Below are 24,683 nucleotides of genomic sequence, written 5' to 3' on the forward strand. Positions count from 1 at the left end.
TACAGAGGACTTCCTGATATATTCTTAACCCTAAAAAAAACATGAGTTCAAAAATATAAAATTCTCTCTAGATAATAAAATTATAATTTTGGTCGTCTTCACTCGAAAAAATTGTTCGATCATTTTAAACAAAACTTATTTATTTTTCATCCTTAAGAAGACACACAATCTACGAATATTATACCTTTGGTATAGTATTAAAACATATTGTATTTATTAATAATAATATGGTTGTATTAAGATTGTTATAAGATAAATGCCAAGACTACAAATAACTAACTTAACATCATTATACTAAAAAGTGAAAAAAACGAAATCTCCGAGGAATAAATATATGCTTTCCCAGGGGGGGAAAAAACTCAGTATCTTTAATGTATTAATCTCACGAATAAACAAGTTAAATTATAAGGGAAAACAAGTTGCCTATAAACAAAAGACACTGAACCGTTTGTTTAGATAGAAGCAAGTATTCCTAAAAAACTTGGTTAGAATTCAAGAAGACTGAAGAACACTGAGGTGCACAACACAAACATTACAGTGTATTTCGTGTCAGGTGTATACTTGTTGAGTTCAGCTGCCACTATTCCTCGCATGGAGTTGAAACAAGGATAGCTAATCTTTGAAAGAACTTGGGACAGTATGGAGTATTTCCAGCATATTTGAAATCATGCAGCTTTAGATGAGTCGCTTGAGAGTTGTGATTGCAAGCTCTTTCTAAGAAAATCAGACAATTTTGCACTGGCTGCACGCCCTCGTTCTACACATTTGAGATATTCTTCCACTCAGGTACACATTCAAATGGAATAGCATTAGAACAGATCAGATGTCAAAAGCATAAGAACGACTTAGAGGTTATAAATACACCATGAATTCTTCAAACTAAAGGTTCGCAATCTCTTAATTCTCAACACTTTGAACATACATATTTTCAGAGTCTATCTCTTTAAAATATCATTGCACTTATTCTCTTTATAAAATTACTGACTTAAGCATCAGAAAGTCTACATCCATAAAAAAGAACCTTATTCATGTATCAGCTACCAGCTATCTTGGCTTACCAAGCACCACCTACTACTAGCTACCAACCACATGGGCTTTCCATATCAAGCCACTAGACACTTTAGATAAGGAGAATGAATCAGATTAATTGAACTAAAAAATTAACTGATTATCCAACATATCAATCTTATTTCTAATTATCTTGAATTTTAGAACTCATCAAAAGCATATAGACAGGAAGAGGAAACTGGGCACTAAATTATCACAAGTCTCTTTATGAGTTCATATTTAATATAGATAAGTACAAGGATTTGTCATCTCTTAGATGAGGTAAAAGCAGTATGTGAGGGTAGTGATAACAAGGTGATCTTCAGCTGGCTAACTCCCCCAGGTAAAACATATTCAACATATTGTATATGCTAGAATCACATGATTAAGTTAGTGTACCTGGCATTACACCATGGGTGACAGAGGTGATGCTTCCATGTTCCGTGGATTCACCTTCCACAAGTGATGATCTTTCTGGTAGAACTGAGAGAACAGAGTTTGGGAAGACTAAATATGCAAATCCCTTCATTTTCTGCAAAAATATATATATATAATAAGTGTAAGCAAGAGGAGTTTGGGAAAAAAACCCAAGCACAGAATAATTGTATCTCCATCATGTGCAAAGCTTTCACTCCAAATAGGCAGTCCGTGCTAAGTCTGTTGCTTATAACTTTGAAACCTAAACTGAAATACAAATTAAATGCTTGTACAGAAACTAATGCAGAACTACAGTTTTTTCTTTGCTTTTCCCCTTTATTCCAAAACATTTCCATCATAGATGGATGAACTTCAAATAACACAACTTAGTATTAAAACATATCAGGATAGCTACATTTACTATGGAAAATTAAGATCATGAATGAATTTATTAAACTAACCTGCTCTTCCAACTTGGTAGGATCCAATATAACATATCCAACATCAGCCAAACAACAACAAATTGCAACTGCAGAAGGCACTATGGCATCAGTCACCCAAATGTTAAATTAGTATACACTAAAAAAAGATGATTATCAATCAAGTTTTAATTACCCGCAAGATGCATCATAGGAATTCTAGCATCTACAAGGGCAGCACATGCTGCATTTATGGCACAGACTAGAAGCTACATGGATTTCAGTCAAGAAAATAGCAATCATATCAAATTATTCAAACCAAGGATAGGGAGAGCACCTGCTTAGATCCAACAAATGCATATTGCATAGTTGTTAAAAGAGTCTACAAATTGTTTTCCTATATCCCAAAAAGGAATGATTTCATAGTTGTTAAAAGAATCTTCAAAAAAATTTTCCTATATCCCAAAAAGGAATGATTTCATCATCTGAAAGTGTCTTCATGGAGAAAAAAATACCCTAGTTGCAAATATATTGGATTTATGAGCCATGAGAACTGATCAACAGAATGCACATTGTAAAATAAACTCACTTCACATGCAAAGGACAAGATGTAATAGTAGAAGGATTCTAGCCAATAAAGAACCTTTTTCTTTTCATATGATCATTTAATGAAAGAAACACAATCAACCTCGTTTTATCTTATTGAAATTTTCTATATGGGATGAGCAATCTCCCCCTTTATTTGAGTGAGACCATGATCCCCTGTTCTAGCCTACATCGTATAGAAAGCACAAGTAAATAGGATACAGCACCATCATCATTCACAACCTGCACAAGAAAGATAAGTACTCCATTATTGTGATGCATGAAACTGATTTGTATAACATCAGAAGACACGTACACATGCAGGCACGCACACATTCACTCAAAATTATTATCTAGGCATAAAATCTAGATAAATGCCAGATGAAATATATTTGCATATAATCTTCATTTATTAAACGTTTTCATTGTTAAGATCACATAACTATGCAGCATTAACAGCATAAAAATAACTAAAACACAATCACTAAGCTCCTGCCATATATAAAATGTTTAACCCATGCACCAACCCACCGACCCGAACTATAATTGATGTTGTGGTGTTTGGGTTGAGAGTCAAAATGCAGATACTTTGCAAAGTCCTCTTCAATATCAATCTCATATTCCCTTTCCAGTTTTCCTATATAATTGGTAATTTTAGGCAGCAGTTTAGCCCAAATAATACAATTGAAACAATAATGATTAAATCCAAACGACATAGCAAAGCAAGCCGCAATTGAAATGCTTTGCCAATAAAAAAAATAAAGCAATAATGTTTCAGAATTCAATTGAATTCACTCTGTTTCATAAGGTATAAGATACTAAAATCAAAATTTCCTTCCAAAATTATTCCTATTTTACTATTCAAGAATAAATCCCATGTACATGTCAGTACACAACATTCAATATCCCATGACAAATGTTAAACCACCCCCCCCCCCAGGGAAAAAAAAAAAAAAGAAAGAAAAGAAAAAAAAAGGCAAAAAAACTAACCAATTTGTCCTGTTTTAGGCTTCCAAATAACTCCAACACAAGCCTTCTCAGGGTTCTCATTCTTCTTTGTTCCAGCGTTAGGTCCATAAACAGCAGCTAAAACCTTTGTATCTCCTAAATAAAATCAAACAAAAAAAAGACAGTAAATATACTCAATACCCACTTCACAATTCTCGACTCCAAAAGCAAAATTTAAGAGAAAACCCAACAACCCATTTGTCCAAATTGGACATTAAATACAACACCCAAAAAAAATCTCGTAAAATGAACAAACAAGAATAGAAAATAAAACAAAACCCAAAAAAATATTTAAAGAAAGGAGGTACCTTGAGACCAACTAGCAGAGCCATGGGCACGGTGAAGTACATTGCGAGAGCAAGAGAGAGGTCTTAATTGGCTTGGTGAACGACCATCATCTCTGTCAGTCTCCATAATTTAATTCACTCTCACAAAAAAACCAATCACAAAGTTCCCTTTTTTTATTACAGAATATCGAAAAAATAAAATAAAAATAAATAAAAAGATTGAAACTTTTTAACTGTAAGCGAGTGTATAAATGAGAAAACAGGATTTTAATTTGAAGATTGCAAACAATGATGCAGAATTGGGGAATTAGTGTTTAACAATTTGGGTTTTGGTTCAAGTTTTCGGCTAGATTGGTATGATGGTGGATCTTAATTGGGGTTTGAAGACAGGTCCAGTGGACAGGTAGACGGCCCGAGTTTCTTTTTGAAGATTTTGATTATTTTTTCCTTTTCTTTTTAAGAAACAGGATTATTATTTTTTCTGTATTAAAGGTTTGATATTGAATTGTCAACAGTGACCGTTCACACAACGTTATTGACTGATATTAGAGAGGAAGGGGTTACTTTATAGGGATTTTAAGTTTATATTCATACTAGATAAAATCTAGTTATTAATTTTATAGTTTGTAGGATTAATTAAGATCCATGTAAATTAATATAGATATTCATGTTAATATAAAAAGAATATAAAATAATTTTTTTAATCATAAATGATATATATAGAAAAGATTTTGATCTATGTATAGTAAATTTAATTTGAAAATATCTTAATTATTATAAAAAAATAATAAATTAATTTGATTACCTATCAACTCAGAGTTTGGTCTTTCACTTTGTTTGCAAGATTAAATTGTTGGATGGCTACCAATTAAAATTTTTAAAACCCTTAATAAATAAAAGTTTTTGGAATAAAAAAATTTAAGAAATAAAAAGAATTAACAATGTTTTTAAATTTACGAGCACAATCGACCAAAAGTACTGAATCAAAATTCTACAGCCCATTCAATTATTTTCTTTTCTTTTCAAGGCGATAATGGAGAGAAACGAACCTACCAAATAAACAACGAGTGCATGAATGAGCAACTTCCCTTGTTGTTCTATACGAAAAGGGCTGACCTTGCGAAGTTTTATAGTTTAGTAAGAAAAATATAAAAAATAAATAACTTTTCTAAAAATATTTTAAAATACAAAAACAAACTCAATCCTATATATATATATATATATATATATATATATATATATATATAAAAGAGAGTGAAAGGGCATGATTAGAAAGCGGTCCCCATGCTCCCCAAGTCCCAGAAAAAAGAGCAGCATTACTGAATGATTAGGTGAGGCTCCTGCCGCTAAAGGCCATCGCAAATTAGGAGGCACATCTGGCACGTGTTTAGCATGGCTGGCCAAAAAAACACTGCTTCTGCTGGTTATGGAAAACACTGTATGTGTCTTTGGATTCACTCTCTGGAAAGAGACGTGGGAGCAACTCTCTCACTAGGGCTCGGGCAAGCCAGCTCAGCATCAATCTTATGCCAAATGTCTTTCGACCAACAAGTTAACTTCGTCAGTCCACCAACATTTTTCTTCTAGATAATATTTTTATTTCAAAATAAAAATCATCAGATCGATGATATTTTCTTTAAAATAATATTTTAGTAAAACTCATTAGTCTGATAGCAATTTTATTGCAAGAAAATCAACATCCCAATGACATATTTCCTATCAAGAAAGCATTTTCAAGGAAACCTATCAAAAAAGTCTTGCCCTCTCAACGAAAACAAGAGACTCGAAGTTTAACCTTGCGTTAAAGATGAATGTTTCATTTTGAAATCATTAGGGTTTAAAATAAATCTTATTCATATCACAATAAAAAATTCTAAAATGAACATGATACGAAACAAGGTCATCAATCATCATCGACAAACTAAAATTCTAACATGTGACCACTAATTAAATTCTCAGTTAGCCTCGCTCGAAATCCTATCCGCTGAAACGCGCGTGGACTCATGCAAAAACCTGCAAGAACAAACAAAGTCAGCCCTGTGGTAGCAGCCCAGAGAAAGAGAAGAAAAACCAGGTAAAAATACTTTCACTACTCTGCTATTCATCGCCACACCAATCTTATTTTATTACTTATCCAGTTCCAATCATCAAACCATAATTATTGTTTAAATAATAGTAAGAAACAGTACTGGTTGTTGGCTGGGAAAACAAAATAATACTTAAGAAAGGAATATAAGAAAGGACAAGAAAGAAACTTGGAATCTGAATTATTGTTTTAACAACTGGCTTTATTTACCCTCCAACAAAAATAACTTGTTAGACTGATTGGGACAGAAAACAAAGAAAAGACTTCCCCTTTCTTCCGCTGCTTTCTTTTCCCTTTGTAAGCAGAGAGCTAGCATGTATTGCTGAAGAAGCAACCAAGTCTCTGCCTATGTTTCTGGTAAATTTTAGGAGTTATAGTGATTTTGAATGCTGGTTTTGATTTGTTTTGGCTGTCATGGTAGACTTTTGATATGGGGTTTGTGTGAATGTTGTGTTGACTTCTTCTTGTTAGGAAAGAAAGAAAGGGATACGTGTAGCCATTGGTGATTAAATTGATTTTCCTTTTTAGTGTATATATTGCATGTTGGTTTTGTTTTGCTTTGGCGATTATGATGTGTCCTAGGGAAATTTTCTTTCTTTCTGGGATTTGTGTGAAGTCAAAGAGTGTTGGATCATGCTTGTTTGGAAGGGAAGAGAAGTATTAATCATTAGTGTGTGCTTTATTGGGGGATTTTGTTTTTTCTTTCTCTTTTTTCCAGGAATTGGGATTTACTTCTTTTTGAGTATTTTATTACTTGGTATTTTGTTCTTGTCTCTACAGGCTTTGTCTTTTGTAAAATGCGTTTAGCCTTTTTAATTCTGTTGTTTCTTGTGGAAATTGGTTACATTAAAAATAGATTGTCCAGCTTATTAATTTTTAGTTAATGTTTTAATTTAATTTTTGAGTCTGTGCTCATTGTTGATAAACCTGTGTGATTTGCTTGCTGCTTCAGTTTATTTCTTTGTGCATTATCGTAGTAGAACTATCTTCAATTTATGTTAACAATCCAGCTGCATTTCAATCACATTTATCACAATAGATTTGAGTACTAGCTGTATTTGAGGAGTTAGTGTTTAGGATTCAAGTTTATCTATGTTTGTAAAATGCACTTCATCTTTATTGAAGTGAAGGATTGGAAATGATATGCAGGGTGCAGGGATAATATTTGTATTGAAAGGCAGCTGAATTTCAATAGAGTAGTTTTCCAATGGGCAATGAATTTCGATATCCCTTTACAATCGAAATCTGGAAATTGCTATGGTTTATAGGACTGGCAGTAGCTGTGGTTTTAACATTCCAACATTTTGAATTGCCTTATGGCAATATTATATCATCTTTGTCTTCTGCTCGGAAAGATCTAGGAGCAGGAAATAGTACCTTGTTAACTCATGCTGCCTCATCAACACCAGAGATGGTTAGTAACACAACTCAATCAAATGGTTTGAATACCACTGCTATCTCCCCTGACAGAGCTCAAGAGATTGACAGTAGTCATGGAACAGAAACCCCTGCAAATGTAAATAATGACGTTGCACCAGAAAGAAGCAGAGGCTTGAATGAGTCTTCTCTAATTGATAGCCGTGGAAAGGAGTCTTCACCGGAGCAGTTGGTGGATACCAATACGAACTCCACCTCATATGTACATAATGGTGTTGTATCAGAAGGAATCAGTGGCTTGAACAAGTCCTCTGGAATAGACAACCGTGGAAAGGAGTCTAAACCTGAACAGTTGGTAGATCGAAACGAAAAATCCACGCTGGAACCTGTCAACAGTTTGGGTAATGGATCTGCTCCACAAGAGACTGAAAGAAGCCTTTCTCGAGAAGACGTCACCTCCATATCAGAAAATATAGGAGCCTCGGATGCTAGAATTGCACCCATTGCGCCAGAATTGCTGCCAGTGGATTCGCCACCTAATATAACACTCCAAATGAATGCAGAGCCTAGCACTATAGCTCATATCGTTCCTGTTGAGTCTAATACATCTAAGGTGGATAAAGATGCACCCAGTTTAGAGAATGATGGGAAAACAGGGGACCAGAAGAAAGATCTTACTCTATTGCACAATAACCCTTCTGTGACTTCTTTTCCAGAGGTGAAGAAAGAACCTCAGACACCATCCCTGGAAGTGGTTTCAATTTCTGAGATGAAAAATTTGCAGCTTCAAAGGTGGTCTTCTCCCAATTCAAGAGTATGTATAAACTTCTGCTCTGAATTGTGTCACGGATTAACTTTTATGAGGCAGTTGCATAAACTCTTCTGTTCTTTGTACCAATTTGTTTGTAGAGACCACGATGGCCTTCAGTAGTTGACCAGGAACTGCTAAATGCAAAATCACAGATTCAGAATGCACCTATTGTAGAGAATGATTCGGTGCTCTATGCTCCTCTATATTGGAATATCTCCATGTTCAAAAAGTAAGCTTATTAAAATTTGAAACTTTCCCTTCTGCTTTAAACACACGTTCACATGCAATTTGTTCAATTGCTTAAAGATACATGCAAGAGTAGGCTAGCTGATTATGCATGATAATAGAATTAAGTGTAGCTGAAGCAAAAGCATTCAAGAGAAGAGAATTATATAGTAAAAGTTTGCAATATCTGACTGCAGGAGCTATGAATTAATGGAGGACATCCTGAAAGTGTATATTTACAAGGAAGGAGAAATGCCTATATTCCATCAGCCCCTGCTCAATGGGATATATGCTTCTGAGGGATGGTTCATGAAATTGCTAGAGGGTAACAAAAAATTTGTTACAAAAGACTCCAAAAAGGCCCACCTGTTTTACTTACCTTTCAGTTCTCGATACTTGGAGATAAGATTGTACGTTCCTAATTCACACAGTCATAAGAACCTCATAGAATATCTGAAGAAATACTTGGATATGCTCTCGGAAAAATATCCTTTTTGGAACCGAACTCAAGGTGCAGATCATTTTCTTGCTGCTTGCCATGACTGGGTATGCTCTTCTCGATTCCTTTAGATTTACAATTTTACATTTGAATGAATTTTGGGACTTTTGGAGTCTTCCAACATTTGGAGCAATTCATCTCCTTCTGTGTTATGTCTGGTAATTTGTTTTGTTTATGATATTTTCTTATGTGAAAGTTTAGTTATTGCATGTCATGTTTCTCTTCCGCATTATCGAGTGATGACCAGTGAAATTTCCTTGGATTTTTTTTTTCTCATTATTCTGGTGTTTGTGATGTTATAGCGTATTTATATCTTAAATACTGGATATGCTTGTTGAAAATCTGTGTGTAGAAAACTGAAATGATTTTTAGTTTTTAGCAAATCCTAATTACATCAACATTGTTGACTTTTTTCTCAGGCACCGTCTGAAACAAGACAACATATGGCCAATTGCATCAGGGCCCTTTGCAATTCTGATGCTAAAGAAGATTTCGTTTTTGGAAAAGACGCTTCTCTTCCTGAGACATACGTGCTCACCCAAGCGAATCCTCTAAGAGATCTTGGAGGCAACCGTGCTTCCAAGAGATCAATCTTGGCTTTCTTTGCAGGTAGCATGCATGGCTATCTACGGCCAATTCTGTTACAGCACTGGGAAAATAAAGATCCTGACATGAAAATATTTGGTAGATTGCCTAAGGTAAAGGGCAAAGGCAAAATGAACTACGCTCGGTACATGAAGAGCAGCAAGTACTGTATCTGTGCAAAAGGTTACGAAGTCAATAGTCCACGAGTTGTAGAGGCTATTTTCTATGAGTGTGTTCCAGTGATTATATCTGACAATTTTGTGCCTCCATTTTTGGAGGTTTTGAACTGGGAATCCTTTGCTGTTTTTGTCTTGGAGAAGGACATTCCGAACTTGAAGAAAATACTCCTTTCAATCCCGGCGAAGAAGTATCGAAGAATGCAGATGAGGGTCAAAAGGGTACAACAGCATTTTCTTTGGCATGCTAGACCTGTGAAGTATGATGTGTTTCATATGATACTCCACTCAATCTGGTACAACAGAGTTTTCCAGATGCAGCCAAGATAACACATAAAAAAAGAAGGCACATATAGATGTTCTTCTCATTGGAAGTAGTCTGAAAAAAAACCCTTGTGGAGAAAGTGAAAACTGGTTTGCCTGGACAGGTGGAAATAGATGCATTTTGATCTTTCATTGTTATTAAATTTGTTTTTTTCTATAGATATATTTTGGCAAAATAAAGTTGCTTTTCAGTATTTACCTCACCTTTCCTTTGTTGTAAAGGGTTCTTCAAATTCACTCACTTGAATATGTATCTGATCTTCCATTGACATCTGATAATTCCACAGTCCGAATTCCTTTTGCTCAATGTGCTTTCTACTTTTGAAAGAAAACAGGCAAATGATGGTGAGAAGAGAGTGGTGTTGATGGTGATAAAGATGTGTTAGTGTTATGCAATGCAAAGACCGTAAAATTATTTAGTCAAATAGTAATGGGTGGAATCACACGTCTATGATAACTTCTACCTATCTCCATAATTTTTTATGTTTTGGATTTTATCAAACCAATTGTTGGATTTAATATCGTGATCACACCAGTCATCTTTGATAACTTTCAAGCAAATTCGTTCTAAAAAATAGCTTGTTTATATTATCTTCCATGAGTAAATTTGGAATTTAAAACGTTAAATATTGAATTAATCAATATAAAATGTTATATGCATGTTCTATATAGTTAATTTATTAAATCCAAGGTTGATTAATATATGATTAATCCATACCAGAATTCTAACAAAACTCCAAAAGCCTTTCCTTTAACCTTCTCAAGTATTATTCTTAGCTCATAAATATTAAAAAATAAAAAATAAAAGATCATCTCCATCCTTAAAACATTGGTCTTGGTATTCCAATAACCTCGTTCCTCTTCTGTTAAGATGTATTTCTTGATTTTCTATGCGTTTCTTGAGAAACAGAATCTAAGCGAAAACGCTGATGGCCCCACCTAGCAAAGTATAGCATACCATAACAGCAAATGCCTATGTCATTCTTTCCCACTAACTCAAAAGCCACAACTTGTGCCTTAAAAGACTCAAAATCACCAACACCATTGACTGACCGAGTCAGCTTCCAGTGATCTCGTCCTTCTTCTTGTTCATGTATGTCTGATATTTTCAAATCTGCATATTCCCTTTTGTGTATGGATTTAATATGTCGGCTAATTTCTTTAACATGATCTGTTGGAATTAGACAATGCCTTTTCATTTCACCTTTTGGATGTTGTCGGTGGCACCTCAATTTTTTTTTTCTTCTCTCTTTGTTGGAATTCTTGTTCTTCTGATGTATTTATTTTCTATTACTTTTCCTCTGCTGATGATGTCCTGTTTTGGTTTGGTTGCTAGTTACATGATTTAGATTTGTGTTTCTCATTTACTTTAGTTTGTTTCACTGCTGTAAACTACATGTAGTTGACAGTATTGATGGAAGATATGCAAGTATTTTTATCTCAAGTGCAATGCTAGATTCAGTTTGCTTGCCATGTCTTGGTGATGACTGATGGCGTGATTCCACCAGATATAATTAATAAAGTTCTGGGAATATTGCATATATTTCTGAAGATCTAGTTATAGTGTTCTGTCTTTGTTTTTTTTTGAATTATTTCATTTTGAGCTTTTGAAAGGGAAAAATTATCTAGGGATCCGTAATTTGCATCTTGTTAGAATAATGTATTCAAACTTTGGCGTGCTAGGTTTTCTGGGAGGCTATGGCGATTTATTTGAATATTAAATTCAAATAAATGTAGTAGAAAGAAAAACTAAAAAAAAAAAAAGACGAAGTAGTGTTTAGGATGAATGGCGATTCTGTGGTGTTATGCAGATAAGAGGACTTGGAGTCTTATCTGTGGAAAATCTTTTAGCTTAATTTCAAATTATAAATTTAGGTTCTAGCTCATCATATCATATTTTTCAATATCAATGCCAAGACGTTTTTGCTTTGGCTCTAAGATTGGCATTTATTTTCTGACAGAATTGGCATTTGGTATAGTGTTTACAATTTTCGTACTAAAGCTAGATTTTTGGAGCTTCTGCGGTGCTGATAGAACTTATTTTGGTGACCCTTTTGTTTGGATCAGAAGTCCTTTAAGGTTCATGGATCAAGGATATCAGCTTTTGTGGCTTGCGAAAGCAAGGAGATTGCTTTTTCTAGTGGGAGCAACAGTTGCTATAGTTATAGTGGTTCAATATCTTGAATTTCCATCTAGTAGAGTTTTAGTCTCTTTTTTCTCTGCCGTCAACACTAGAAGCTTCATGTCCAGAAATTCATCGACAGGTTCGGAAGCGCTAGGTAACATGACACTTTCAAATGGTTTAAACACAACTAACACAGGTATACTTCATGAGACAACAGATAGTGATCAAGCCTCAGATGGCAAGAAAGAAACAGCCGAAGTTAGCAAATCAGAAGAAAAGGAAGGAAGTCCAAACAATAGTAATGAATCGGAAAGGAAAAGAAACTCAAGTGACAGTTTTGGGTTAGTTTCAAATGAAACTACATCAGATGATCTTGCAAACCAAGACAAAAATTCCACATTAAATACAATTAATGGCTCTGAAGAAAAGAAGGCTATGTCACCTGATGCTTCCTATATAAATGTTGATAAAGACATTGCTCCAATATCAGGAAGAAACAGAAGCTCGGATGCTGACCCTGGATACCCTTCATCTGCACCACCAATGGTGAATACATTCTCTAATAAAACATTTTCAGCTGATGAAAATTCGAGTCCAATGATTTTTGAGAGTTCAAACACCTCTTCAATGAGAAAAGATACAGCAGGAGCACTTAAAAGAGATGAGAATTCTGGATTATTGCCAAATAATTATTCCATGTCTACAAGTGGTTCTTTCTCATCCAAAGTAACAGCAGCGAAGAGGAAAACATCCAAGAAACCACCATCCAGAGTAATCTCAATACATCAGATGAATGAATTGCTTCGACAGAGTCATGCTTCATCCTCTTCAGCGGTATGTAATAATGTGCAATCCAAATTTTGATCAAGAGACTAAGCTTTGTACCAGATTTTTTATTAATACCCCTTCACCATTTTGTTTTCAGAGACCACTGTGGCCTTCCGGAGTTGACCAGGAAATGCTATTTGCAAAATCACAGATTGAGAATGCACCCTTAATAAAGAATGAAACTAGACTTTATGCACCTATATATCGCAATGTTTCCATGTTTAGGAGGTATAATTTTCGTAGATATATTATATGCTGACAGAATTTTCATCCCTCCATTTCTGTGATTGTTTTTACCAGAAATGAACATCATACATTTTGAATTCCATTCCATGCTAGTGTAGAAAAGCATAAACTGGGGCACTGGGGGAGATGGATAATCATGAACATAGTATATAATGATTAGGAGATCCTCTCAAGGTAGTAGCAGTTTTATGACTTGAGAGCTATGGTGGCATCTTTACCAATAGATGGTAGAAAAGCTGTCGTGTCCTTGTAATCCCATGGAAATCATTCAGCATTGTCTAGAAATGTGTTTCTTTATTAGAAGTTTGCTTATATGAAGAAACTATTTCAACTACTTTCTGGGACTACATGTTTGCAGTGGCGTTTTTATGTTCAAACCACATTAGTTAGTGTTTCTCATTGTATTTGAGGAATTCTGATGTCAGTTTTCACTGGCAGGAGTTATGAACTAATGGAGAAGATGCTCAAAGTTTATGTCTACCAGGATGGTGAAAAACCCATCTTCCATCAGCCAATACTTGATGGAATATATGCGTCAGAAGGATGGTTTATGAAGCATATGGAAGCTAATGAAAATTTTGTTACTAAAGACCCTGGAAAAGCTCATTTATTTTACCTTCCTTTCAGCTCACGACTTCTTGAGTTAACACTTTACGTACGACACTCACACAGCCGTACAAATCTTATCGAATACATGAGAAATTATGCAGGTATGATAGTAGCAAAATATCATTTCTGGAACAGAACTGGTGGAGCAGATCATTTTGTTGCCGCGTGCCATGATTGGGTATACTTTTCTGCCTAATTTTATGTCATCTTCTTTTTGGGTTCTCCCTAAGTTTTTTATGTTACATATGTAATGCAGAGTTCATTAAATTTCTTGGCAATATTTCCTTGCTCCAAAGAGAATTGTCTGAATTCTTGATTTTATGGTTCATTTTGGCAAACCAGCTCTTTTCTGTCGAGAAACATTAACAATAACCTAAAGTGATGATACCAAGAATGAAATGAAATGGTTTCACCCCATGATAAGTGGTGCATGAAACACCCAATTATATCTTTTTTTAGCGCTCTGCCTGTGTTATTGAAAGCGGAAAGTGTAATAAAATGCCATTTTTTCAGGCACCTGCTGAAACTAGGGGGCCTTTGCTCAATTGCATCAGAGCCCTCTGTAATGCTGATATTGAAGTAGGCTTCAGCATTGGGAAAGATGTATCCCTTCCAGAAACATATGTACGCTCAGCTCAGAATCCTCTCAAAAATTTGGAAGGCAACCCCCCCTCCCAAAGACCTATCCTTGCTTTCTTTGCAGGTAACATGCATGGCTATGTGAGGCCAGTTCTTTTGGATTACTGGGGCAACAAAGATCCTAATATGAAAATATTTGGTCCTATGCCTCATGTCAAGGGTAATACAAACTACATTCAACACATGAAGAGCAGCAAGTTCTGCATTTGTCCGAGAGGTCACGAAGTGAACAGCCCACGAATCGTGGAGGCTATATTCTACGAGTGTGTTCCAGTAATAATATCTGACAACTTCGTGCCTCCATTTTTCGAGGTTCTAGATTGGGAATCCTTTGCTGTGATAGTCTTGGAGAAAGATATCCCAAATTTGAAGAATATACTCGTTTCAATATCAGAAGAGAAGTATATAGAGATGCATAAGAGAGTGAAGAAGGTACAGCAGCATTTTCTTTGGCATTCTAAGCCTGAGAAGTATGATTTATTTCATATGATTCTCCACTCAGTTTGGTACAATAGAATTTTTCGAATAAGACCTGCTTAAGTCTTGCATGGTAATTAAATAACCTGGAATGGTTTCTCTATTTAGTCTTGCTTGAGGTGATTCAAGCATCTGGTTGTCGGAGCCTAAAAGCTATCGCCTTATGCAGCCATACCCCGCTGCTTCTGTGCTTTATACCTCCTCTGATTATACAAGTGTTGTCATCTCTTTCCACATGCACAAAACTGCAGTTTTCTCAGCATCAGCTCGTACAGTTACAGCCAGTTTTCACTCAGTATTAGAATTTAAGCTTCGAGAACTAAAAAGCTCTGTGATATCATGCTAACCTAACCTAGATGCATAGTTATTCGACTCGGTGAACCGACTCAGAGCCTAGTAGTCTATGTATTGAAATATAAACTTCAAAACCCCTCTTTTATTAATTCAAGATATGATGGAAATCTCAGTTGTTTAAAAGAAACCCTAAAATATCATCAGCGAACCAAGTTGGACCTGGACTGCTGCACGCCGCGCCCTTACCATTGTCTCTTCTTCGAAACTTCCTGGTTGTGAGCCGAACGTGTTCTTTCTTTCTTTCTTTTTTTCAATTTTATTACACAACTAATTATTTATTATTTATTTCAAGCTGGTGCTACAAATCCAAAAGGTTTATTTTTTTAACGTCGATAATATTCTCAAATTTCACAAAACTAAATGTTTTCTGATCCATCTTATTTTAGATAAATCATCTAATTAATTTAACATTCTGAAAAAGTGATTATTAACTCTCAAACAATGAAAACAAACAGTAAGTAATATATTTAATTACTTTAATATTAATTAACTTTATTCTTAGTGATTGGTTTACAAGCAACTTAAATTTTTTTCTCATGTTATTATAAGGAATTTGAATTTGAAAGTCATTGAAAATTCCCATTTAGTTTAATGACATACTTATTAAACCTGATGGATGTGAGCTGGGTTTATATTATAACATACTCTAAATGGTGTGAGTGAATCACTATTCTCTCACACACATTTTACCGTGGATTATAACAGTAATCCACAGTGATTCTTCCCCACCTTTTTTTTTTTACCTTTCCCCTTTTTTTCATTTTTTTTTCAAATTTTTTTTTCAAAATTACTTTTGTTTTTTCAACTTTCCTAATTTTTCTTTTTTTTCATTTATTTTTTCTTTTGTTTTTTCCAAAATTATTTTTGTTGATTTTATTTTTTAAATATTGACCTGGTTAAAATTTTTGCTTTGTAATTTTTTTCTTGAAAATATTGTGGATTGTTGCGATATTTTTCCACATAGTTTTTCTATTTTATTTCTTTATTTTTTAAAATTATATTTTTTGATTTTTTTAATATGAAGCTGATTGAGAATTTAGTTTTGTAATTTTTTTCTTTAAAACATTGTTTATTGCTACAATGTTTCTCCGCATGGTTTTTTTACGGTTTTCTCTGAAATTATCTTTTTTTTATTTTATTTTTTAATAATGAGCTGGTTAAAAATTACAGTTATAATATGTGAGGAAAACACTTTAACTTTCCTAAAAAATTATTGTTGGTTGCTACAGTGTTTTTTCCCACATGGTTTTTTTCTGTTTTCGTTATGTTTTTTCCTAAAATTATTTTTGTCAATTTTATGTTTTAAATATTAAGCTGGTTAAGAATTGTAATTACAAGTAAATACAAGTTTTTCCTCAAAAAACACTATGAATTGATACAATTTTTCTTCACATAGTTTTTTTCCAGTTTCTTTTGTGTTTTTTTTTGTAATATTTTTTTCCAAAATTATTTTCGTCGATTTTATTTTTTAAAATATTGAGTTGATTAAAATTTAACTTTGTAATAAAGCTTAATCATGTGAGGAAAGTATTATAGCTTTGCTCATAAAACATTGTGGATTGCTACAGTGTCTCTCCGCATAGTTTTTTTTGTTATAATTTTTTTAAAATTATCTTTTTCAGTTTTATTTTTTTAATATTGAGTTGTTTTTGAATTACAATTACAAATCATTATAAATAAGGCTAAATCATGTGGGGAAGCACTGTAGCTTTCATCACAAAACACTGTGAATTGCTACAGTGTTTCCAACATGATTTTTTCCCCTTTTTTTGGTGTTTGTTTTTTTTCTGAAATTATCTATGTTGATTTTTTTTTTAATATTGAGCCGATTAAGAATTTAGCTTTGTTATTTTTTTCTTTAAAACACTGTGAATTGTTGCAGTGTTTTCCCATGTGATTTTTTTATGATTTTTTCCAAAATTATCTTTGTCGATTTTTTTTTAATATTGAGTTGGTTAAGAATTATAATTATAATAAAGCTAAATTATATGAGGAAAGCGTCGTAGTTTTTCTCACAAAACACTATAGATTGCTACAATATTTCTCTAAATAGTTTTTTAGTTTATTTTATTGGGAAAAACGCTATAGTTTTCCTCACAAAACATTGTCAATTACTGCAACATTTTTTCTCATGGGTTTTTTTCCTTCCAAAATTATCTTTGTTGTTTTTTTTTAATATTAAGTTGGTAGAGAATTTAGCTTTGTATTTTTTTTTTTGCTTTTTATTAACTGAAAAGCTAAATCATGTGGCGAAAGCACTGTATCTTTTCTCACAAAATACTGTAGATTGCTACAAATTATTTTGTTCAGTCTCTAAGTTTTTGATCACCAACACAACTTTTTTTTCTGTCATGAAATATTTACTCCATCATATCTTTAATTTCTATTATGTATCTAGCACTAGTTCATAATTATAATACAATCAAATATATTTATTTTATAAACCCGCAGCAGCGTGCGGGCAAGTCATCTGGTGTATATATATATATAAAAGCTAGAATTTGTAATTCCGTTTTTTCACAAGAGAATCAACGGTTAAAAGTAAGTCATGTGTTCTTTACTGAACTGACGTGAAAATTAGTATAACTAGATTCTTACAAAAAATTCAACAGAAATGTAAGGTAAGCACTTACACAATAAATCCGTGAGCTCTCCATCTAATAACCGTAGATCACATCTTCCTTGATACTTTAACACCGTTTTGATAAAATCCTCCAGCAATCGTTCACTTTTACAGTGACATCACCCGTACCTTAACTTTACTGATAAACGGTAGCTTTTTTGAACGACCATTTTAGCCTTCATAACTATCACTTAATCTTGTCCACGTCATCATCAATAGGGATAAATGCATAAATTCGTCGTAACGTACTTTGTCTTACAGAACAACCTCAAGAAAAACAACGAACGGTTTCATGAAACGGCAATAGACGGCAAACTTCGACACTTTCTCCTTTATCTGCCTAATTTAGCCTCCTTTGATTTTATATAATTCTTAGTTTCAAGGTTTCTTGATTGATAAGATCAAAATCAAAGATAAAAAAGGTGTAAAGAAGAAGAAGAAGTGGTGATTGATAGATAGATAGATAGATATGGCAACTGAAAGCAAACAAAGTGCGGTGAAAATGAAGCCAAGAAGTAGTAATTTTGATGGTTCCAAGGGAAAGATTGAATCTTCAATGAAAGTTAAGAGAATTGAGATCTCAAGCAAACAGAAACAACCTGTTGTTGATTCAATGAACAAATCTGTCTCAGCTGTAACTACTAAAACTGAGGTAAGGTACTCCATGTCTCAAATTATGCATGTCTTTTTTCATTTTTTCCCAGTGTTTTGATCCTTAAGTGGCTATTTTTGTTATTGAGGTGATCTTTTGCGTCTTGGTTTTGATTGGTTTATTTAGTGGAATAGGTGATTTGGTTGTTTTGAGGTTCTTAAGACTGTTTTCAGTCAATTCAATGATATGGATTTAATGCTTGATTTGGTTAGTTGATTTTGTATAGTTTGAAATGAATTGGTTTATGTGCATATGGTGTTTTCTGTATTAATTTTGTTAATCTGCAGGGAATTGATTAGTTTTTGGGGTAGTACTTTTTCTGGGTTCTAGATGGGTTTGGTTTTGGTATTTTATATTGGGGTTTCATGAGGTTTAATGTATGTTTTCTTTTCCATCTGAAGGTAAAATCAAAATCACCATCGAGTTCGTCAAGAACCACAACGACAACCACAACTACTAGAGTGAGGCAGAAGAAAGTATTCTCCTTGCCTGGTCAGAGATGTGATCCTCCTGAAGAGGTCTGGCTTTGAAGTCTTCATTTTCTGCTGTTGTTTTGGATAATGAGTTTTGTGTTGAAAGCATCATTCATTCTTATGTTTGCTTCGCTTTTCTTTTGACAGAGAGAACCACTTAGGATATTCTACGAGTCATTGTCTAAACAGATTCCAACCAGTGAAATGGCAGAATTTTGGTGAGCTTTCCCTCATCAACTACTTGATCGTAAATGATTTTCTGAAAAAGATGTTGCAGCCCCTACCTTTGTGATTTCCTGAACGGGAGTGAGACCTGGGGTTGGTCCTCGTGCTCATTGTGGTTTATTGTTGCATTGCTTACTCTGTTTCATTGGGATTTCCATGCTCGGTTCTAGGGATTAAGCGTGGCTCTGTGTTCAATTTCTGTTACCATTGTCCACTTTAGATGCTCTGAACTCCTTGCTATCCATAGCCATACGCGTCAGAAGACTCAGAACATGTGTTAAACTTAGAGTTGAGCTAGATATCATATCCATATCTGACTCATTTTCTCAGCAGACTTTGAATCCTTTAGCAAACCTGATTGCAATGGAGCCTGATCGAGTGCACACTTGTGCAATAATGCATGTTCTTTGCATCCCCAACTTGAATCCAGCAAATTAGAGCCTAGTGATGCTTTTCTGACTAAGCATCTCTATGTCAACAGTTAATAAACTTAGCATCCTACTATATAGACCAGTGATCTTGAGCATGTACAATTGAGTGTTTAGATACCTTATATACCTCCATTGCTATACTGAATTGCAATACCTTGGTGTAAGTTTTGCACCCATCAGCTTGTTAGTCTCAATTTCAGGTGAAAAATAAACAGCGAAGTGTAGGAAAAAATTGATGACCTGAATGGTAAAAGGTGACTCGTCTATGTCTGCTTCTTTTATTACTTGAACTACTGTGCATGGTCTGTAAAACATTTGAATTTTCTTTCCTTCATTTATTAAGTAGCTTAGTAACTAAACTTCCTTCGCCTTTTTTCACCGAGGATATTGTTTCAATTACTATAAAAGGGATAACTTGTTTCTCAAACTGTGATGAACGGCTGAATGTTAACCTATCTCATTTAGACCTTGACCTGTCTTACTTCCACGGGTATTTTTACTTTCCTTTTTGATGGTTTCTTGGGCTTCATTCATTCGAGGAAAAATATGATCAAGAAAAGATGTTAATGCCTTTTAAAGACGTTTTGGACATGTTACATGGTAACAAAGCATCTTACACATACATGCACAGAATACAGTTGTGCTAAAAAGATCTTCCTCTCCAACTTGGCTGGATATCTTGTGTTAGATATCTCATGTCGACCGTGTGAAATTCATTTCCGTTTTCCCTAACAATTAGTAAATTCAGCAGCAATTTATTTGAGAGGCATGACAATTCAATTTGCAGGATGATGGAACATGGCTTACTATCCCCAGAGAGGGCCAAAAAGGTACATGAGAGGAAACAAAGAAAGCAAAAAATGCAACGTCTGGGAACTCCCATTAAATCTACCAATCCATCCACTAGTAGACCTAAGAGTTCTCAAATGCAGCAACAGATATCAAAGAATGGTGACCTTAAAGCCAAGAGGAAAATCAGCATTGACAGTGATGATGACGACTTCATTTTAAGTCACAAAAGAAGTAAAGGGTAAGAAATAAATGTTCCGTTGGTATGTGTAACATGTTTCTAGAAACATTTCATTTAAATCTGTTTTCTTTGAACTGCATAGCGGCAAGTGTTCTAGACAACTTGACAACCGATAAATTGAGACATTCTTGTATTTTCTAACTTATGGAAACAATAAATGTAGATATATTTCCCTTATCTCTCCACTTTAACATGGCGATGCTAATAACTTCCTTTGACAATACGCGTTCAGGAATTTGGAAGAGGGAAGATCTAATCTTGCTTAAAATTTGGCGTGACTTTCATTTAATTGTACGCCATCTATTATTTTCTAGGAAGGAAATATCGATCGCTTCAGAAGATAGATTACTAGTCAAACCCTACGGAGCTTTCCCTAGTCATAGCTGATAACCTGACTTTGCTTGTCCTTTGAAGTTTGTCTTGATCTAACATTGAGGGAGTAATATGTAGACAAGGAGTTCTACATCACTACTCTTTCCTTTCGGATTGAGCTGCTAAATATACGTCCACACACCATGCATGGAAAGTTGGAAACTAATGGTAGAGCATGAATATTTTTTCCTCAGCATGCACAGTACAGAACTCTCTCTTTTTATAACAATGTGGTAGTCATGACAGATGCAAATCCAATTCAGTGCTTGAAAATTAACATGGTTTCTACCAACAGAACTCCTTTAAACTGGAATCCAAAATATTTAGAGGCTAGGTTAAATGATTAATCTCCATCCATTCCACTTTGCTTAAAACTGTATATGTTCTCCATGGGACTATGAAAAAAAACCAAATCTTTCTTTACTACTTATTCAATCTATATCATCTTTATTGACAGTTTAGTATATGGCTAAGATTTTTTAATGGCCTACCCTCACCTTTTCCTCAACCATGTAACCTCTACTTTCTGACAAACATATACATGTATAACCCCCACACATCATAATTATTTTTAAGATGCCTGTATGCTTTACCGACATTCTGAAAAGGAAACGAAAGATAAAAAATAAATCATGAACTTCTCATGGAATTGCTCAAGATTAAGAAAGAATAAATCTCTTGCAAATATCATGCAACAAGGTGTTCATGTTTCTTCAGCTTATCTTATCGCTGCCCATATTTTTGCTAATAAATTTAGGCTTAAATAAAAGCATTCAGACACTTTTCTTTTCTTGTTAAGTACGCATTAAAGCCGGATGATCATTTTTTTCCTACTAAATATATGCGTATCTTAAGATCAATTCCTCCTGATTAAGGATACGCTGTGATGAGATGGTGAAAGTTCCCTCCTGAAGGCATCTGACAATGAGTGATTGATTACATGCCTTTAGCTTACACGGACATTAATGGCAAGTTGATAGAAAGACTAGAAGAAACTTGTCATCTATTCTGAAAAATGTTATGGACACCCGACCCTTAGCTAGAAACCATGAATTTATGAATGCAATACTGTCACGCATAGCAGAGCAGTCATATGCTTCATATCAGAACTTTTACAGTGAGATTTGTCTGCATACAAGGCTTACAAGCACGTAATTGTATAGGGACATGCATGAACATATTAATGTCTATTGGCACAGTAGTGTCCACTCTCTGGTATTTGTGTATAATTAAATATTGAAACTTCAATACCTACAGGAGTATTGTTTGCACACAATCAGCTGCATGTGCATGAAACACAAGATAACTACCAGCTGTATGATGTATGCAAATCATTGATCGAGTAGAAATATATGATTTTGAACTTATTAGGTCCCACTCTGCATGAAATTTAATGTGTTGAACTAAGTTGTAATGTCCATGTATGGGCAATACGTGTGACAAACAAGCGGTGAATCCGCATGATTCAGACTGTCCAGCCATACGAGGCCACAATAAATTTTGGATCAAATTAATGCATTGTGTCACCGGTCAATAAAGACAGTGAAAACAGGCGGGTTTGACTGTTTGATCATCTGATACCTGCTATGGAAATATCTTGTGGGGCTTCGGTGAAAGAAGGGTCCGTTTTCCGCACTGTGCTCCAATTTTCCACTGCATTGCTTCGGGTAAAAAGAAGGTTTTAAGTGCATGAGAGAGTGTGAGCCATGTTGCATTTGTCATTGATGTGCAGGCGTAAGCTTCTGATTGCAGTAACCAATCATACCTGACTGTATCCTTACTTTCACAAGATGAGAATTTCATGTCAACTCATTAGCAGCTTTCAAGATGAAAAGCAAAGTTACATACCTTCATGAGGTCTTCCCAAATTGCGAAGAGGGGTAGGAGAAAACTTCAAAATACAAACCAGAAGAGAATTTCTCTTTCCTTTTCTTCTTTCATTGCTAACTACTTAATTTCCTGATACACAAGTACTAATGCCTTGATAAAAGTCTTTTTGCAGTCTCCTTCTTTAACTTGTTCAGAAACATCAGTACTTACCCTTGGGCCCAGCGAACGAACAAACAAACAAACGGGCTTTTGCTATTCTTGGCAAACTTTCTGTATGTGCTCCACCTGCCTCGTCAGCCAGCACCTTACACTTGATATTTCCAATGAACATAGATTCCCACGATCAATGACCTCTTATATAATCCATCGCGTGTTGTTTAAGTGGTTTAAACTGTTTCTCATTAAAAAAAAAAACATTAAATCAATGCTGTTCAGCTGTCTTTGTTTTATGGTTTTAATATTTTTAAAATAACATCACTCGTTAAACCCTCTTGCATGAAAGAAGAGGTAAGGTACTTCGAAGATCTCGATGTTTTTCATTAAAAAAACATCACTCGTTAAACCCTCTGGTAATTTTGTCAAGCTGTCGATCTGTTATCTTCTTGGAGGTACCAGCCAAGTTTGTTAATAGTTCCATAACACGCTTTTCTGAGTGAGTGAGTGCTTAAACAGTGCTGGTAGTACTCATCAATGTCATTCGCAGCACAGTAAATGCCTGTGATGTAAGGTGTTTTTAAAAATTATTTTTTAAAAAAAATTTAATATCAACACATTAAAATAATTAAAAACTTATTTTCTATGCCGCAATCTTAAACAATAACTTAATATTATTAAGTGTGTAATCATGTTTGAGATTGTGATGTACATACGTTTCATCTTAAAATATATTAAAATAATATTTTTTATATTTTTAATATTAATAAAATAGAACAATAAAAATAATATTAAAAATAATAATAATTTAAAGTTCTTTTTAAGAAGAATAAAAAAAAATTGTCATAGCTAGCTAGCATGACAAGGAAAAAGTAAAACTTATGACCCCATGCAACTTTTCAGGGTTGTGGATAAACCCCGGTGGCCTTGCTGTCATATTTTGCCAGGTTTTTTTCACCTTGGAGCACCAGCTTCCACGTGCCATGAAATGGGTGGTCCAAATGGCTCACCACAGTTTCTCTCCTGTGGACCAGTGTCTCTTCCTATCAATTAATTTAACAGGAAGTCTTTGTAACCTGTGCTCGATAACACAAAAACACTAGTGTAATCAATTTACAAGAATGACAACGGTAATATCGCTTAATTAGATAAATTTTAAAAATTATTAGTTTGAATTATTAAAAATTTATATAATTATTAATTTTAAAGTTTATAAAATTAATTAAAATATGTATAAATTGACTTGAATATCTACATTGATTAAAAAAAATTATAAGAATGACACTTCAGTAAAGAAAATGTCTTTTCTCTGGCAATTTCTTTCTGTTAAAAAAATTGAGAAACTAATTTTAAGGGACAGGTCACGTCTGAAGTAAAATAGAATGTAATTAGTTTTTTAGGAGTTGATTCGATAGGTAAGAGATATGCTTCCCCTTTGGTTACTAGAAGAGGCAAGGCCAAGGTAATTTTTATGTTTTTTATTTAAAAATATATTAAAATAATATTTTTTATTATTTATTAAATTTTATTTTTTATATCAGCACATCATAATAATAAAAAATTAAATAAAAAAATATTTAATTTTTTATCAAACAGTGTTTGGATAACGTTCCTAAATCTTGTGTATCTATTTACTTTTTGCACGGCTCAAACATGATTAGTTAGGCATGATCAAAATGGCAATAGTTCATTAGGCTCCATAAATTTTAGTCACACGTGTGAAAGTTTGACTAAACTACACTTGTTGATAAATGAGTACGTATGAAAGTT

The 24,683-nt window shown here is 34.1% G+C and overlaps 3 protein-coding genes and 1 pseudogene across 7 annotated transcripts; 3 read left to right on the plus strand and 1 right to left on the minus strand.

The window, feature by feature from the left end:
* Window positions 1–302: 302 nt before the first annotated feature.
* LOC133688788 (exosome complex exonuclease RRP46 homolog) lies at window positions 303–4,238 on the minus strand (annotated as a pseudogene).
* Window positions 4,239–6,042: 1,804 nt separating this feature from the next.
* LOC133687872 (probable glycosyltransferase At5g03795) lies at window positions 6,043–10,153 on the plus strand. Of its 2 annotated transcripts, none has more exons than XM_062107209.1 (5): window positions 6,043–6,206; window positions 6,980–8,040; window positions 8,136–8,266; window positions 8,460–8,808; window positions 9,181–10,153. In XM_062107209.1, exons 2-5 carry the CDS (start codon window positions 7,057–7,059, stop codon window positions 9,850–9,852), a joined length of 2,136 nt encoding a protein of 711 aa, XP_061963193.1. In that variant the 5' UTR covers window positions 6,043–6,206; window positions 6,980–7,056; the 3' UTR covers window positions 9,853–10,153. The 2 variants fall into 2 exon arrangements, with proteins under 2 accessions (XP_061963193.1, XP_061963192.1); XM_062107208.1 differs by having other exon boundaries at window positions 6,044–6,206; window positions 6,999–8,040.
* Window positions 10,154–10,633: 480 nt separating this feature from the next.
* LOC133689915 (probable glycosyltransferase At5g03795) lies at window positions 10,634–14,873 on the plus strand. Of its 4 annotated transcripts, none has more exons than XM_062110017.1 (5): window positions 10,635–10,939; window positions 11,808–12,805; window positions 12,897–13,027; window positions 13,484–13,832; window positions 14,168–14,873. In XM_062110017.1, exons 2-5 carry the CDS (start codon window positions 11,930–11,932, stop codon window positions 14,831–14,833), a joined length of 2,022 nt encoding a protein of 673 aa, XP_061966001.1. In that variant the 5' UTR covers window positions 10,635–10,939; window positions 11,808–11,929; the 3' UTR covers window positions 14,834–14,873. The 4 variants fall into 4 exon arrangements, with proteins under 4 accessions (XP_061966000.1, XP_061966001.1, XP_061966003.1 ...); XM_062110019.1 differs by having other exon boundaries at window positions 11,914–12,805; XM_062110020.1 differs by having other exon boundaries at window positions 11,917–12,805.
* Window positions 14,874–18,019: 3,146 nt separating this feature from the next.
* LOC133688688 (uncharacterized) lies at window positions 18,020–20,735 on the plus strand. The gene is made up of 4 exons (XM_062108263.1): window positions 18,020–18,399; window positions 18,801–18,917; window positions 19,020–19,090; window positions 20,316–20,735. The coding sequence occupies exons 1-4, from the start codon at window positions 18,217–18,219 to the stop codon at window positions 20,560–20,562; spliced, it is 618 nt and encodes a 205-aa protein (XP_061964247.1). The 5' UTR covers window positions 18,020–18,216; the 3' UTR covers window positions 20,563–20,735.
* Window positions 20,736–24,683: the final 3,948 nt, after the last annotated feature.

Source organism: Populus nigra, chromosome 3 (assembly GCF_951802175.1).
Source record: "Populus nigra chromosome 3, ddPopNigr1.1, whole genome shotgun sequence".
Lineage (NCBI taxonomy): Eukaryota > Viridiplantae > Streptophyta > Magnoliopsida > Malpighiales > Salicaceae > Populus > Populus nigra.